At 41.0% G+C, this 15,496-nt stretch overlaps 1 protein-coding gene across 2 annotated transcripts in view; it reads left to right on the forward strand.

The window, feature by feature from the left end:
* PDCD1LG2 (programmed cell death 1 ligand 2) overlaps window positions 1–15,496 on the forward strand; it is a 59,042-nt gene that overhangs the window by 39,923 nt on the left and 3,623 nt on the right. The window contains exons 5-6 of one of the 2 annotated variants that reach the window (XM_032291069.1): window positions 2,161–2,295; window positions 8,350–8,402. In XM_032291069.1, coding sequence (XP_032146960.1) covers window positions 2,161–2,295; window positions 8,350–8,375 — 161 coding nt within the window. In that variant the 3' untranslated portion in view covers window positions 8,376–8,402. The remainder of the gene's footprint in view (window positions 1–2,160; window positions 2,296–8,349; window positions 8,403–15,496) is intronic. The other variant, XM_032291068.1, reaches the window with a different exon arrangement.

A 15,496-nucleotide genomic window follows, 5' to 3' on the forward strand; every position in this document is an offset into this window, starting at 1 on the left:
AGAAAGAAAGAAAAGAAGACAATGCAAGTATTTTTAAACAACTTAGAGGAACAAGTATTAGGATGTAGGTTAAGCTACTATAATGAAGAGACTTCAAAATATAGTGATAAACAAGACAGAAGTATATTTCTCTCCATGTAACACTAAGGTGGCTCAGAGCAGCTAAGTAGCTATGTTCCATAGAGTCATTCAGTGATCCAGGTTTTCATCCTTTGCTCTACCATTCTCCAGGATGTTGTCCTTTTAAAATTGTCTAAGCTGAGTCAGTGCCAAACCCATGTTTCAAACTTCAGAAAGGAAATAAGTGGTGGAAGACACATTCAATGTTTTAAGGCCAAGACACAGAAGACCCATTCTCTTGGCCTGAAATTAGATTACATGGCTGGGCCCACTTAACTACAGGGGAGGCTTGGAAACATAGTCTCTGAGAAGCCATGTGTCCAGCTAATTCCTTAATACTAGGGATGAAAGAAAGAATGGATTAACCAGCAATATACCACAACGTAACAAATGACTAGGAGGATCAAGCTAGGTGGACTAGAAGACAGTCAATTCAATGCAACGATTCCTTATTGACACCTTTCATGTAGCTGTTGCTTGACTCTAGAGAGGACTCAAAGGTAGTTTAGATAAGGCCTTTGCCCTCCAAATAGTCTAAGCAGACTGATATCCTATTGGATGTTCAACTTTGGAGTCTTCAACTTTGGAGTCTTCAGGGATGAGCAGAGCTTCTCTATGTGGAACAGACAAGGTTTGTATAAAGACACTGAGGTAGGGACCTCTCCTGTTGTGGGGACAGTGAGAGGCCCAGCTCTCCTTGACTCACATCCAGTAAGTGCTTACTAAGCACTTCCTAGAAATTAAGAAGTAGATTGTAATTAATATGGGTTATCCAAAGTTTGGATGAGCCAGGCTCCTTATCTTTTCTTCCTTAATGTTCATCACACTCTACTGGATGGAGAAAAATATCTGTGGGGCCTGAGCTTTGGGTCAGATAGATCTGGGTTTGCAATCCTGGCACTGCCATTTACTTAGCAATGATGACCTCAGATAGATTATTTAGCATCTCTGAGACTTACTTCCTCAACCCGAAAACGAGGGGCTCAGACTAAATGATAGCTAATCCCTTCTCCAGTAAAACAATCCATAGTTCTCAGATAGCACTGTGCTGGGGGTGGTGGGGGTTGGGGGCTGGGAAGTTGGGAGGACTGAGCCCTTCCTTCTGAGCAGTTTTGTCCAGTTTTTCCTGGACCAGCCTGACATGTTTATTCCATGTGAATGACTCCATGAGGCAAAATTCAAGCTTTTGAAAAGGGCACAATTTAACTTGGGTACCGTTTCATCTCCTTGTTGGTGAACACCCCTCCAGCCCTGCCTTTTGTCAGTCTAGAGCCCTTGTTCTAATCTGCACACACCAGAGGGCTTTCCAAGGCTTTCCCCAGACTCCAGAATTATTCTTCTGATCCTCTGTCTACTAAATTCATCCTTTCCTCAGTGCCAAAACCTTGAAAAACTGAAACAAGGCAAAGGGCCTGTTGTAGTAATTCACTCTAAGGTATGAGTGACTGGGTTTAGTATATTAACACCACCTAGGATATTCTATCTTTTCCAAAAGGATTCCATTAATCTTTGAAATTTAATAACTAATGGTACAGATTCTAAGCACTGGGAGTACTTGTCAGTGGGGAAAAGACATTTTTGGGCTGAGGGACTTTCCTACTGGGAAGAGAGAGAGGATGAGGCAGAGAAGGCGGACAGGGAGGAAAAAGAGAAAAATGAAAGAAAGATGATTAGATAATAGATGGATGGATTGATGGATGGAAAAAATAATATGAGAGAGTGGTAAAAAGCACAGAATCTGGAACCAGACTGTATTTATCTTAGCTGGGCCACTTACTATGTAACTTAGGGAAAGTTTCCTAGTTTCTCTATGCCTCACTTTCTTCACCAGTGAAATGGGGATTATAGCAGAGCCAACCTCACAGAGTGGTTGTAAGGAGTGGATGAGCTGATATATGCAAAGCTCTTAGACAGGACCTGGCATGGAGTAAATGCTCCACACGGTTAGTGGTGTTGGCTGTAACCCACTGATGTGGCCAGCCTGTTGGTCTACCTCTGAGCTGCCATGTAACAGGATGCTGGTGCTTTTCCTTCACCCAGGTCAAATGGAATCCAGGGCCTCTCCAACTTGGCTGCTTCACATTCTCATCCCCTCCTGCATCATTGCTTTCATTTTTACAGCCACAATGATAGCCCTAAGAAAACAACTCTGTCAAAAGCTGTATTCTACAAAAGGTAAGTGAGTTTTATTCATGGTAACCAAATAGACTGGGTGTCTGCAACGTTAGCCACTGCTTTGCACCTCAGGCCTATGGCTTCCTGGTTTCACACTAAACCCACCCAGTGCTATGAATCACTTTGAGCTTGCCTTGATGATTTTTTTTTTTTTTTTTTTTTTTGCCCAGAAGAAAATGGCTCTCATTGTCAGTAAGCTGAACTTCTTACACTGAGTTTTTAAAGAGAATATTTTGTTCCTATGTCTGAAAGAGTTTGTATTATTCTTTGAGCCAAGAACCTTCATCAGCCTCATGAGAGTGATGTTATTTTGGCAATGCAGACAGCTATGTGCTCAGATTTTGCTGGTGGGATGTTGCCAGGATCTTTTCTAAGGATTCCTTCCATTTTCAACCCTCTTTTCTCCAGTCTAGATATGAACTGGGTTAAACCCACCCCATCTCCCAGGAATCTCAATCTTGGGTAAGGAAAAGAGAAAGGTTTGTGAGACCATTTGGAGATAAGGAAAGCAGCTGGTTGGTGGTACCTTCACGTCTTTCAGCAGCTCCCTTCCAGTTTCTCCTTAGCCTGTTGTATTCTCACCAACACACTCCTATTCTGTTACACCAGCTGGGACAGAGCAGGCTGAAGCCTTTGAGCCCTAATTTCATTGCTTCATTGTTAATGTGTCTGTCCTTGGTTTCCTGGGAGAAGCCTGCCCACGAAACTCCCAGGATATATGTATACAGGCCTAGCTGGTGCTTTCCTAAATGGCCCCTTTGCACCCAATGAACTTCTCCAAAGATCTATATGTGGCCTCATCTATAGAAAAGGAAATGACATGTAGAAATAATTCAGTAGGCGTTTAGAGCAGCACTATCTGAGTACTGGGGGAGTTTTAAGTGGTTGTTACCTTACATTTATAGTCATAACTTCTATATTCTCATCTGCCATAAAATATTGTCATGTCCTATTTGTCCACTGCCCTATGTGTGCACGCATTCAGTTGGGTGCTGAATACTTCTAACTGTAGAATGCAAGGAACTGTTGCCAAAAGAAAAAGACAGGGGGAAGGAAGAAGAAGGCAAGGGGAGTGAGAGAGAATGAGAAGGCATGAGATGTGGAAGAAGAAAGATGAAAGAAAAATAAATGTGGAGGGGAAGGGAGCTTAACGATAAAGGAGGAAGAATATCCAACAGAACTTTTAAATAGAACCACTTCAGAGAGTTGTGTCAGATGCACCTCAGTTGTCTCATCTTCTGCCATTCTTCTTTTACCTCCCAGACCCTTATCTCTTGGAAACAGCTTTATACCAGGGTTCAAGACCTGAGGCCAGAGGACTCTTTAATCACTTCAAAAATGGCAGCTGAGTCTTCCATTCCAGCTGTTTGGGAGAATGGAATGGAGTCACAGTCAAAGATAGAGTGGAAATAAATCCTCTCCTCATCCCTCGCCCCAATCTTAAGAGTGAGTGAGGATATCAGTAGCTCAGAGCTGAGAGGTAAAGCTCAAGTCCTAACCATGATTAGACCTTTCTTACAAATAAGAATTAAGAGAATAAATGTGCAAACAATTTCTTTTATATTTTTAATGAACCAGAGATAAATCATGGTTGCCTATATAACCCCTGTCTCTAACCAACTTGCATTCAGATCTGCTTTCTTACATGTGTCTGCCATGCACACAAACTCATATGTCATGGAAAAGGGTTCAGAACTGCTGGTGATGTAGACAGAGCTGTAAACCAGGGTCAGGTGGCTAGGTTGGGACATGGTGCTGCCATATATTGGCTCTCTGCCCTTTTACAAATTGCCTAACTTCTTTGAGAAGGTCTTTCTATCTGTAAAAGGGGAAGCAGCAAGAGAAGGAGCATTATACAGCTTATTGGCCCAACTTCACTGCCACCAGTGTGGTTCAACTTGGACTACAGAGGAAATCTTCCTAACTGGCTTCCCTGTATTCACACCTGCTACCTCCAACTTGGTCTGTTCTCACTTTTTGCTAGAATAGGTTTTTATAAATCATAAATCTGGGCTGGACGTGGTAGCTCATGCCTATAATCCCAGCACTTTGGGAAGCTGAGGTGCGTGGATCACCTGAGGTCAGGAGTTCAAGATCAGCCTGACCAACACAGTGAAACCTCGTCTCTACTAAAAATACAAAAATTAGCTGGGTGTGGTGGCATACACCTGTAATCCCAGCTACTTGGGAGGCTGAGGCAGAAGAATCCCTTGAACCTGGGAGACGAAGGTTGCAGTGAGCCGAGATCATGCCATTGCACTCCAGCCTAGGCAAAAAGAGTGTAGCTCTGTCTGAAAAAAAAAACTCATAAATCTACCGTACATCCTCTGTTCAGACCTCCTCTGTGGCTTCCCATTGCTCACTGGATGAAGCTGCAATAAGCCCAGGGTGGTTTGACTCATGTCTCCAGCTTTAACTACATCGCCGTCACCTTCATTTTCTAAGCTCTAACCATACAGGATTTTCTAGTCCTCAGAGGCATTCCAGTCTTTCAATTCAGAGTTTTTTCATATACTATTGTATCTTCTTAAAATACTTTCTTCTTGCCCACTGAGTTGGAGTCAGTCTTTAAATTTCAGCTAAGCTTATACTTCATCAAGTCTTTCCTAATTCTCTCCCCCACCCACCACACCCATTACATTAAATCCCCTTATTATGTTTCCACAGCGCCTACTTCTTCCTTCAATATACTCAGCACACAATCACAGGTCTAGGACCTGTTTTAATAGCTTGGGCTACCAATTAAATTGCATCCCTTTTAATTTTCCAGTTAATTCCTCAAGCACGTACATGCCCATCTTAGCAAGTCAGTCAATGTCTTCCACTTATAGCATGTATTTCTCCACCCCCCACAAACTGCCAGGAAGCTTACTTAGCCCACAGGGGCAGTGCTATTTACAAACAAGCAGGAAGGCTACTAGGGAGATGTTAGTCCTCCAGAGGGCCCTGGTTTTAAGCAGTTGCTGTCTACACCTGCCATGCAGAATCTCTGGTCCTTCCAGGTGTCTCCATCCACTGTGCACAGGTAATCTTGCTGGTCTCGATCCCCACACAGACCACAGTGCTACAAGATTACAATTCTTATGGCTCCCCAACACATGCTCTGTCATTGGTCCCAAAGCAGGACCCCTGTGGGTTGAAGAGGTAGGAAGGGATCCCTGACTTAGCCATAGCTGTGCACAACCAGCCTCTTCCCCTCTAGGACCTCATGTTGAGCCTGGGATACCAGTCCTAACTTCCTTTTCTTGAGTTCCTCTTAGGGCCATTGTTGTCCTGAACTTCTTAGTCCTTTGAAAAGTTAAGTAAAGAGACAGCAGTCTGTGTCCCTTTCCTTCCAGGTGGCTCCTTGGCTTCTGAACAGATTTACCCACCTATGCCTCAGTGACTAGCTCTGTACACTAAAGTGTATTGGGAGGGAAGCCATTATTACATAAAAGGTCTTATTTACCATTTCCCCTAAGAGGAACCATTCAACAGTTTGGGGGTCCAGGGTGACCTGCTGACCTCTAGAGAAGAAGTTGGCTACTTCTGTTGCAAAATAATGTTAAATTCTGCTTCATCTATTAGTCTTTATGTTTCAAGAACACAGTAACTGTGTTTCTTTGATTCACCAATACATGCCCAGTGTCTAACACATTACCTGGCATATAACAGATGTTCAATAAAATTTTAAACATTGAACCTACTATATGCAGGTGAACATGCTAAATCTGCTCTGTCCAATATAATAGTCATCTGTGGCTCTTTCTAAGTTAAATAAAAATTCAATTCATCAGTCACATCTTAAGTACTTACAGATAATTTCTCCTGTATTGGGTAGTGCAGATATACAACATTTCCAACACTGCAGAAAGTTCTACTGAAAAACACTGTGCTAGACCCTTTCCAAACTTCTTCTGACTTAATTTCACAAAAATTGATTGTGGCAGGGAGAAGTATCTTTATGTTGCAGTTAAGAAAGTGAGGCTCAGAAAAGTTCTATAACTTCCCAAAGTCATACAGCTGGAATTTGAATACAGGTCTCTCTTACTCAAAAACTTGTGGCCTACTTGTTGCAAAAGTGCTTAATGTAAATTGGCTCAATCAATATTATTATCTTTGAGCAATGGAAGGAGAAAGTAAGTATCAATCCTAAAGAACTGAGTGAATTATTCATTGACTTGCTGAGCCAATGGCAAAGTTAGAATCCAGTGGGAGTCACCAGCTACAGAATATAGATCTTTAGAACATGTCTTCAGATCTTCAGAACAGTGTTTTGCAAACTCTCTGGTGAAGGACTAGTTATCATCACAGGTTGATAACAGTTCACCTACCAGCACTAGCCCATGAACCAGACTCTAAGTGGCATTGCCCTAGAAGATTGAGCCAGAATTTTACAGAGATTTAAAGACCAAATATGCTGGTTTATGGTTGCCTGTGGCCCAAAGAGAATGGCAGCACTGACCTCAGGCATTATTAAGGAGGTACCCACTGAAGCCAACACTCAAAAGCAATTCCTACGGGTTAACCATTGGGCTCCTTTCAAATGCAAACCCTCTTGGAGGAGACTACAATGCTGAATAGAGACCCCCAAATTCCAGGCCAAGCTCAGGATAGTCATGAGGGAATTACTAAAAACCTGGTATATAGGGCAAACACAGAATTAGGGATGGACTGATTTCAGGAACCCAGGCAACGGCAGGAATTGGTCATTAAATCCTAAAAGAGAATCAGAGTGGGAGGGAATATGTAAAATCAGAGGTTAAGAAAAAAGTGAAAACCTATTCACAATTGCAAAGATATGAAACCAACCTAAGTTTCCGTTGACGAGTAAGTGGATAAAGAAAATGTGATATATATATGTGTATACACACACACACACACACACACACACACACACACACACACACCACGGAATACTACTCAGCCATAAAAAGAATGAAATAACGTGTTTTTACAACTTGGATGGAGCTGAAGCCCATTATTCCAAGTGAAGTAACTCAGGAATGGAAAACCAAATACCATATATTCTTACTCGTAAGTAGGAGCTAAGCTATGGGTATGCAAAGGCATACAGAGTATAATGAGCATGGAGGACTCAGAAGGGGAGAGTGGGGGTGGCAATGAGGAATATAAACTACATATTGAGTTCAGTGTACAGTACTTGAGTGATGGGTGCACTAAAATCTCAGACTTCACCAGTATACAATTCATCCATGTAACCAAAAGCTACTTGTACCCCTAAACCTATTGATATAAAAAAAATTTGGCCGGGTGTGGTGGCTCATGCCTGTAATCCCAGCACTTTGGGAGGCTGAGGCGGGCAGATCACGAGGTCAAGAGATCGAGACCATTCTGGCCAACATGGTGAAACCCTGTCTCTACTAAAAATACAAAAATTAGCTGGGCTTGGTGGAGCATGCCTGTAGTCCCAGCTACTCGGAAGGCTGAGGCAGGAGAATCACTTGAACCTGGGAGGCGGAGGTTGCAGTGAGCCAAGATGTCGCTACTGCACTCTAGCCTGGGCAACAGAGTGAGACTTGGTCTCAAAAAAAAAAAAAAAAAAAAAGAAACAACTGAAATTAAGAAGTGAAACCAAGGAAACTAGTGGTGAGCAGCATCCATTATGTGAACTTGTGCTTCTGAACCAGTAGCTTGAGTTGAACCTGTGTCAGTCACTTATAACTTAGTGCAAATCAATTGATCAGACCTTCTGACCTGGGCCAGGGCAGGGAGGCAGAAGTGGCAGTCAAGACTAAAGCAGAAAAGGGAGAGCTAATTCTGCAGCCAGACATTTCCTGGGTTGAATACCCAAATTAGTCCCTCAGCCTTTAAGTGCCTAAGGGCCAGGAATAGACAGAGGAATGGAAAGTGTGGGTCTTCTTTGTTCACACTCTGCCTAGGGGCCAGATTTTACATTATGCATTACTATCCCGACTTCCCAGGCCACAGTGGACATTTGGGCTTCATATGTGGATTTATTTAGATTTACTTTTTCTTCTGCCATATTTTAATCTATAAGCTGAACAATTTCCTCATTAATATTATTCCATTTCTGGAATTTTTATTTTTCAGACACAACAAAAGAACTGTCACCATGACAAAGAGGGAAGTGAACAGTGCTATGAGTAAGCATGATTTTTGCTTTTCTTTCTTATCTTCGTTTCTCTACCAGCTTGAATTTTAAAGTAACCACTGTTCTATTAATTCATGGAAGGCAACTGAATAGAATCTGCCTGAATAGAATCTTACAGAATCTTCCTGTTTGGTGGCATTTCAGCAACGCCTTGTTCTTAGCCCCAGAACAATCACGCCATCTTTTGCTCAGTCTATTCCTAAGCAATCCTAGGTGATACTGTCCTGGACCTCTGGTCTCACATAGTTAGAAAAAGGGTTAAAATCTAACAGCAAGGAGAAGATACTCAACTGTGATGCAATCGCAGCAGATGTTCTTGCAACAATGATTAAGAAGTACATTGTTGGGGGCTATGAGACAAGAGTAATATGGGGAAAACAGAAGTCTCTTCATATCCCTCCTTCTCCACAGATTCCAGCTCCAAGACTGTCCAAGTCTAGATCTAGAGATCAGAAGGAGCAGGGTTGCTAAAATCATTAAGCCTGCTTGGATGAAAAGCTTAGACTCAGGGGAAACAGTGTTTTGGAGTTACATAGGCCTGGGTCATATTAGAAAATGGGTATTTCTAGCTTTCTTGGGAAAAGCGGCCTTTCCTTGGTAATCTAGGAATCACATGGTGTAACACATGAGGGCATGAATTCACCAAAATGATCATAGGAAAATCAGAGAAATATCTAAATAACTTTGCATCAGCTACTCAGAATTATTCAGACCTACTTGTTTTAGAATATTGTTGAGGCCGGGCGCGGTGGCTCATGCCTGTAATCCCAGCACTTTGGGAGGCCGAAGCGGGTGGATCACGAGGTCAAGAGATCAAGACTATCCTGGTCAAAATGGTGAAACCCCGTCTCCGCTAAAAATACAAAAAATTAGCTGGGTATGGTGGCGCGTGCCTGTAATCCCAGCTACTCAGGAGGCTGAGGCAGGAGAATTGCCTGAACCCAGGAGGCGGAGATTGCGGTGAGCCGAGATTGCGCCATTGCACTCCAGCCTGGGTAACAAGAGCGAAACTCCGACTCAAAAAAAAAAAAAAAAAAAAAAAAAATAGAGTATTGTTGAATATAACCAAAATTCCAGAGGCACCCATTGTGAAAACTTTCTAGAAGCCTTTCTTCAAATTCCAGGGTCCATGTCCAGCTCATACATAAGACATGGCAGTCATAAGCAAAAAACATGACTGAAAGGAATGAGATTGGCCTCTGCACCCTTCCCATTTCCTACTACCAGCCTGAAAGCCATTCTTGAAAATACCCAGGATATGAGCATGTGGTGACAGGAGGTATTTTCAAGACAAAGGCAGCTTAGGGCAGGACTGTACTGAGGTCCAGCTACACTAAGCATCTATGAATCAGCAATGAGATTTTCTTGACTCAGAAAAGTTTCAGATCAACACTGGCAGGCCTGATTAAAATTTTCACTTATTGAGAAACAAAAGTCCTAGATTCCTATAAAATGGTCTGCTTGGCCTATTGGCAAATTTCCAGGAGAGGCATCAGTTATTTGTCTGAGTTTCATGAGCTTGGGGTCTTTGTTGAAAAGCCTGAGAGCAGAGGTGTGAAACTCAGATGCCCACCAGGGTCAGGCAGGTGATGAAATGAATGAGAAGAGCCTGGTATAACCAGAGAGAGAGTAGTGGGGACTGTATTACACTGAGAACTTATGAATTATCAGTTCTAGAGAAGATGGAAACATAGATGTTTATATAAAATCTCCCAGTTATTAAATACTAGCTGAAAATATTTTGAATACCAAACAAGCCAAATTAAATATGCCCATAGGTTTGCAACCTCTGTCTTAAAGAGAAAACACTATCAGAAAAAGAACTTAGGATCTGAGTAATTAAGGCAGAAACATCTATTTGAGGGCTCAAGGAACACTTAATTAAATGTCAAATGTCCTAAATGTCTTATCCCTTAACCCGCCATATGGTCTGAATATTGCATTATTAGTGAGTAGCTTTTGCGGACTAACAGATATCACAATGGAGTCTCATTCTGTTGCCCAGGCTGGAATGGAGTGGCATGATTTCGGCTCACTGCAACCTCTGCCTCCTGGGTTCAAGCGATTTTCCTGGCTCAGCCTCCTGCATAGCTGGGACTATAGTTACAAGCATTTTTAACCAGTACTTCTTAGAAACAGAAAAGTCTCATACCTGCTTTTAATGGTATCTGAAATTCAAAATAAAAGACCTACCTTGCTTAAAAGTCAAATTAAAGAAATGGGAGTATTCCTCTTCCTCCCCCTCCCCCCAAATTACTTGTAGTCACCTTCTCTACCTTCTAACCCAGGAGGGAAGGGAGAGTGCAGGAGGTAAGAGAGCAATACTCCTCCTCTCTCCCCCTCCTCCTCCTCCCTGGCACTTACCTGAGAATCTGTGATGTGATGTAAGGAGGTCAGGACTACTTAGATATACACCATAGAAAACTTTCACATTTATGCCCAAGAAGACACATAAAGAAAGGTTCTTGGTACTACTGCTTATTATAGTGACATATTGGGAACCATCGAATATGCATCAATAGAACAGATAGGAATACTACAGTAATTAAAATGAAAGAACAAAAGCTAGATGTACTTTTGAGATGAATAAACCCGAATATAATTTTGACAGAAAAGATAGGTTGCAGAAAAATATTGCCAATATAATCCCAATTATATAGTGTTTTAAAACATGCAAACAATGTCTTAGTGGTATTTATTGAAACATTTATGCGAACTAAAAGTAGAAAACTAGGATGGAAATAATAAACACCAAATTCTACCTTTTAAACTGAGTGGTAGGTGTATGGGTGTCCATTATATTATTCTCTATATTTTGTTTTAAGTCCGAAATATTTATTTCAGAGGTCATGACTCAAATTCAGGAGTTTAGATTCAAGTTTTTCTGTGAGCTAGCCACAAAACCATAGGTAAGATTCATCACCTCTCTAGGTTTCAGTTTTGTCATTTGTAAATTGTGAAGGATCAAATGCAGAAGGGCAAACAGGTCTCATCTCAGGCATAGGCCTTTCTGGAACATAGATGAGGATGATTTGGGAGACCATTCCCAGGCAAGAAGTGTGGTGACTGATGAATGATATTGCCTTTGATGTGGGATGGGGAGAAGTCATGGGTCCTGGCCATATGGTTGCTAAATGTGGAGTAGATGCTCTTTTTTTAAAAAAAGTTCATTTATCAGTATTTCCATTTATCTTTGTCATATACATACACATTTCAATACTCACATAATTAAATACTCACATAATTTAACTCACATAATGCTGATATATTATTTTGTGTCCTACATGTTTCAGTTGCATTCAACATTATTTTCTGATTTATCTAAGTATTCATAATTATGTTTACATTTTATGTAGCTATTAAATAATGATCAATGGTGATGAAAAAATGGTTCATTTTTGTTTAGTATGTTTTATGATTTTGTCAAGTCAAATACCAATGTGTTAGGTTTTTGTTTGTTTGTTTGTTTGTTTGTTTTGAGACAGAGTCTTGCTCTGTCACCCAGGCTGGAGTGCAGTGACATGATCTCAGCTCACTGCAACCTCCACCTCCCAGGTTCAAACAATTCTCCTGTCTCAGCCTCCTGAGTACCTAGGACTACAGGAATATGCCTTGCTAATCTCCGTATTTTTAGTAGATACAGGGTTTCACTGTATTGGTCAGGCTGGTCTCAAACTCCTGACCTCAGGTGATCCACCCACCATGGCCTCCCAAAGTGCTGGGATTACAGGTGTGAGCCACCACAGCCGGCCTGTATTAGGTTTTAATAGGCTTTTTAAGTTCCTCCCTATAAAGCTGCTCACCAGTTATTACTTCTTTAGCGAGAACAAATTTAACATTTTGGTTTATATCTCCTAAGAAGAAAAGGGTCAGGACATAAAAATACTGATTTAGGGAATGGAGAGATGGCTGCATTGGGCCATCTCTGAGGGGAATGCCTCCCCCACCAACACCACTGCCATACTTATCCCTTCCCATGAGCTGCTTCCCACTTCTGTGCCTTTGCTCGTGTTGGCTTTTCTTTCAATGTCCTCCCCATTCCTTCTTACTTGTCCAAATCCCAACTTTTGGCATGGTCTACTTTAAGATACAGTAATGATTAACTTTTTTATTATTATAACACCAGGCTTCTGTTCTAAAACATTAGAAGTGTGTTTGGACTAGCTCATTGAATCCTCATGGTAATCTTCTGAGGTATTCACTCCCTGCTTCCCATTTTATAGATGAGGAAGCAAAACATGAGGAGGTTAACTAACTTGCCAAAGGTCATATGGCTAATAATATAAGGGCCAATAAATTGAATCAGCAATCCAAGTGTCCAAGTCCAGCATCCACATCCATACACTACACTCTGCTTTTTAAAAATTTTTAAATTTAATTTATTTTTTATTTTTTTTTAGAGATAGGCTCTTGCTGTATCACCCAGGTTGGCACGCAGTGGTATGATCATGGCTCACTGTAGCCTCAGCTTTTCAGCCTCAAGCAATCTTCTCACCTCAGCCTCCTGAGTAGCTGGGACTACAGGTGCATGCCACCACACCTGGCTTTTTAATTTTTTTTTCTAGAACTGGGGTCTCACTATGTTGCCCAGGCTGACTTTAAACTCCTGGGCTCAAGCAATCCTCCTGCTTTGGCCTCCTGAAGTGCTGGGATTCCAGGCATGAGCCACTGTGCCCAACCTACATACACTATACTCTCTTGCTTAATCTGTAAGACTCTCTCCCCTGACTCATACCTTTTTATTTTTCCTCTGCATTGTACACACAGTCTATACCACTCTTTTTTTTTTTTTTTTTTTTTTGAGACGGAGTTTCACTCATGTTACCCAGGCTGGAGTGCAATGGCGCGATCTCGGCTCACTGCAACCTCCGCCTCCTGGGTTCAGGCAATTCTCCTGCCTCAGACTCCTGAGTAGCTGGGATTACAGGCACGCACCACCATGCCCAACTAATTTTTTGTATTTTTAGTAGAGACGGGGTTTCACCATGTTGACCAGGATGGTCTCGATCTCTTGACCTTGTGATCCACCCGCCTCGGCCTCCCAAAGTGCTGGGATTACAGGCTTGAGCCACCGCGCCCGGCCTATACCACTCTTAAGCACATGATTACAGCACTATTTTCTGGCTGCTTCTATGTGTCAATATTTTATGTCTACCTGGTCAATACAATAAAGTGGGATATTAGTGTTAATACAAATATATGGTATTTGATGTTTGTCTTGTTGTCTGTTTATCAGTACTTCTTATAGTTTGTTATATGATACATTTAAAAGAACGTGTCTGGTTTTGACCAAATTTGATTCAATACTAAAAAAGAATATCAAAATAAATTTTGTTTAATTTTAGTTCAGTCTATCAACTCAAAAAAGAATAACCTTCAACAGTAACAAGTTTCAGAGCATTTTTAAAATTACTGATTTTATGAGTATAAAAACAAAAAAGTATAAAAAAAAACAAAAATAATTGAGAATACATTGCCCAGAATTGCCTTGGTTAAGACTTTAATATTGCCAGGCCCAGACAGCTCAGGGCCTTGACGTCCCCACACCCATTCTCTGCCATCCCAGTTCTACCTCACCTCAAAACCATTCATTGTGAATACAGCATAGAGCTCTAGGCTGTCCAGGAGCCATCCCACACTCTCATATTGTGACTCAGCATCTTGGGAAATGGAGTCTTGGGACGTGGCCTGGGTGTGTCCCTTGCATGTACTTCTGACAAGACTTTTAATCAGATGAATATTTTCCCTTACCACTTGAGAAGTGAAGGGCTTCCTGGTTTTGCTTCACTAACCAGCAACTGAAACAAGATCTGATTTATGAAAATGCCTAGCAGAGCTCAGTATTAGTGCTGTTTCACTATTTCCTGAATCTCTTGCCTTTGTGCACATGATAGAACTGCACTTTTCTGTAATTAATTTGTAGTTAAGTGTGGTCATGTAACTTGCTTTGGTCAATTAACTGTAAGCATAGGTGATACGTGTTATTTCTGGGTAGAAGATGTAAGAGTTGGCATGTGCTTGGCCATGTTTTCTTTATCCATCTGGCATAGTAACCAGTCACATTCTAGGTATAAATTGCTACATCAGTCTCAGTCTCTGAGTAACTAAAATTAACAGAGTTCCCTGCTGACCCACAATGTATGTGGAACACAAGCAAGAATAAGCTTTTGTTTTTTATATTGAGATATTGGAGTTGTTTGTGCCTACAGCATAACCTAGTTTAATACAACATGGATAAAACTGAAACCTATAATAAATAGACCCTACATTGCCATTTAAGCTTCCATTTCTGAGGAATAATAATGTATGGAAATATTTTCTATATAATAGAAAATAGAAAAATTGCAAGATAAAAATATATATCATTTATGTTCTGTTAAAAAATGTTATGTAGATTCACCATGTTTCCTTCCTCTAGAAAAATAGAAGTAAAAACATGAAAATGTCTGGAATCATGTATCCAAATTATGGAACCATGTACTGTTTTTTACTTTTATGTTTTCTGAATTTTTGTTGTACTTTACTACATTTTTGAGTGCCCTGGTGTATTGCTTTTAAGATGAAGAACAATACTTTCTGAAGCCATTTCAACCATCCCCACTCACCTGTCTAGATCCCAGTAGTCAAATATATTATACAGGACTCTTCATCAAGTCCTTCTCAACTTTAGGAAGTGCAGTGCTATACCTTCTTTAAAGGACACTAAATGTCTTAGTTGCCTTTCAAAGATTTCTAACACAGCTAAATGTGATGGATATGCTCTAAGGATATAAGAGCTGAAGTGATTTGCATAAGATCATCTTATAATTTACTGTTAGAACTGGAGCTAGAACTAAGACCCACTGAGTCCTTGTCTGTGACACACTGCCCTTTTCATTTGCGGAAGTTGTTCTTGTATCTAACTTTACTTGTTCTACTATTTGGGCTTATGCCATTCTCCCTCTTATGCAGACAAGCAGTCAAACAGTAAAACGTTAGGAGTAGATTCTGATACCATAGATATATATCATGTATCCTTAAAGAAATAGTTATTACCATCATCAAGCCATGGTTAGAGTTTACAGACAATGTATCCTACCTCATTTC

Source organism: Sapajus apella, unplaced genomic scaffold, assembly GCF_009761245.1.
Source record: "Sapajus apella isolate SASKATOON/1434 unplaced genomic scaffold, GSC_monkey_1.0 scaffold24, whole genome shotgun sequence".
Lineage (NCBI taxonomy): Eukaryota > Metazoa > Chordata > Mammalia > Primates > Cebidae > Sapajus > Sapajus apella.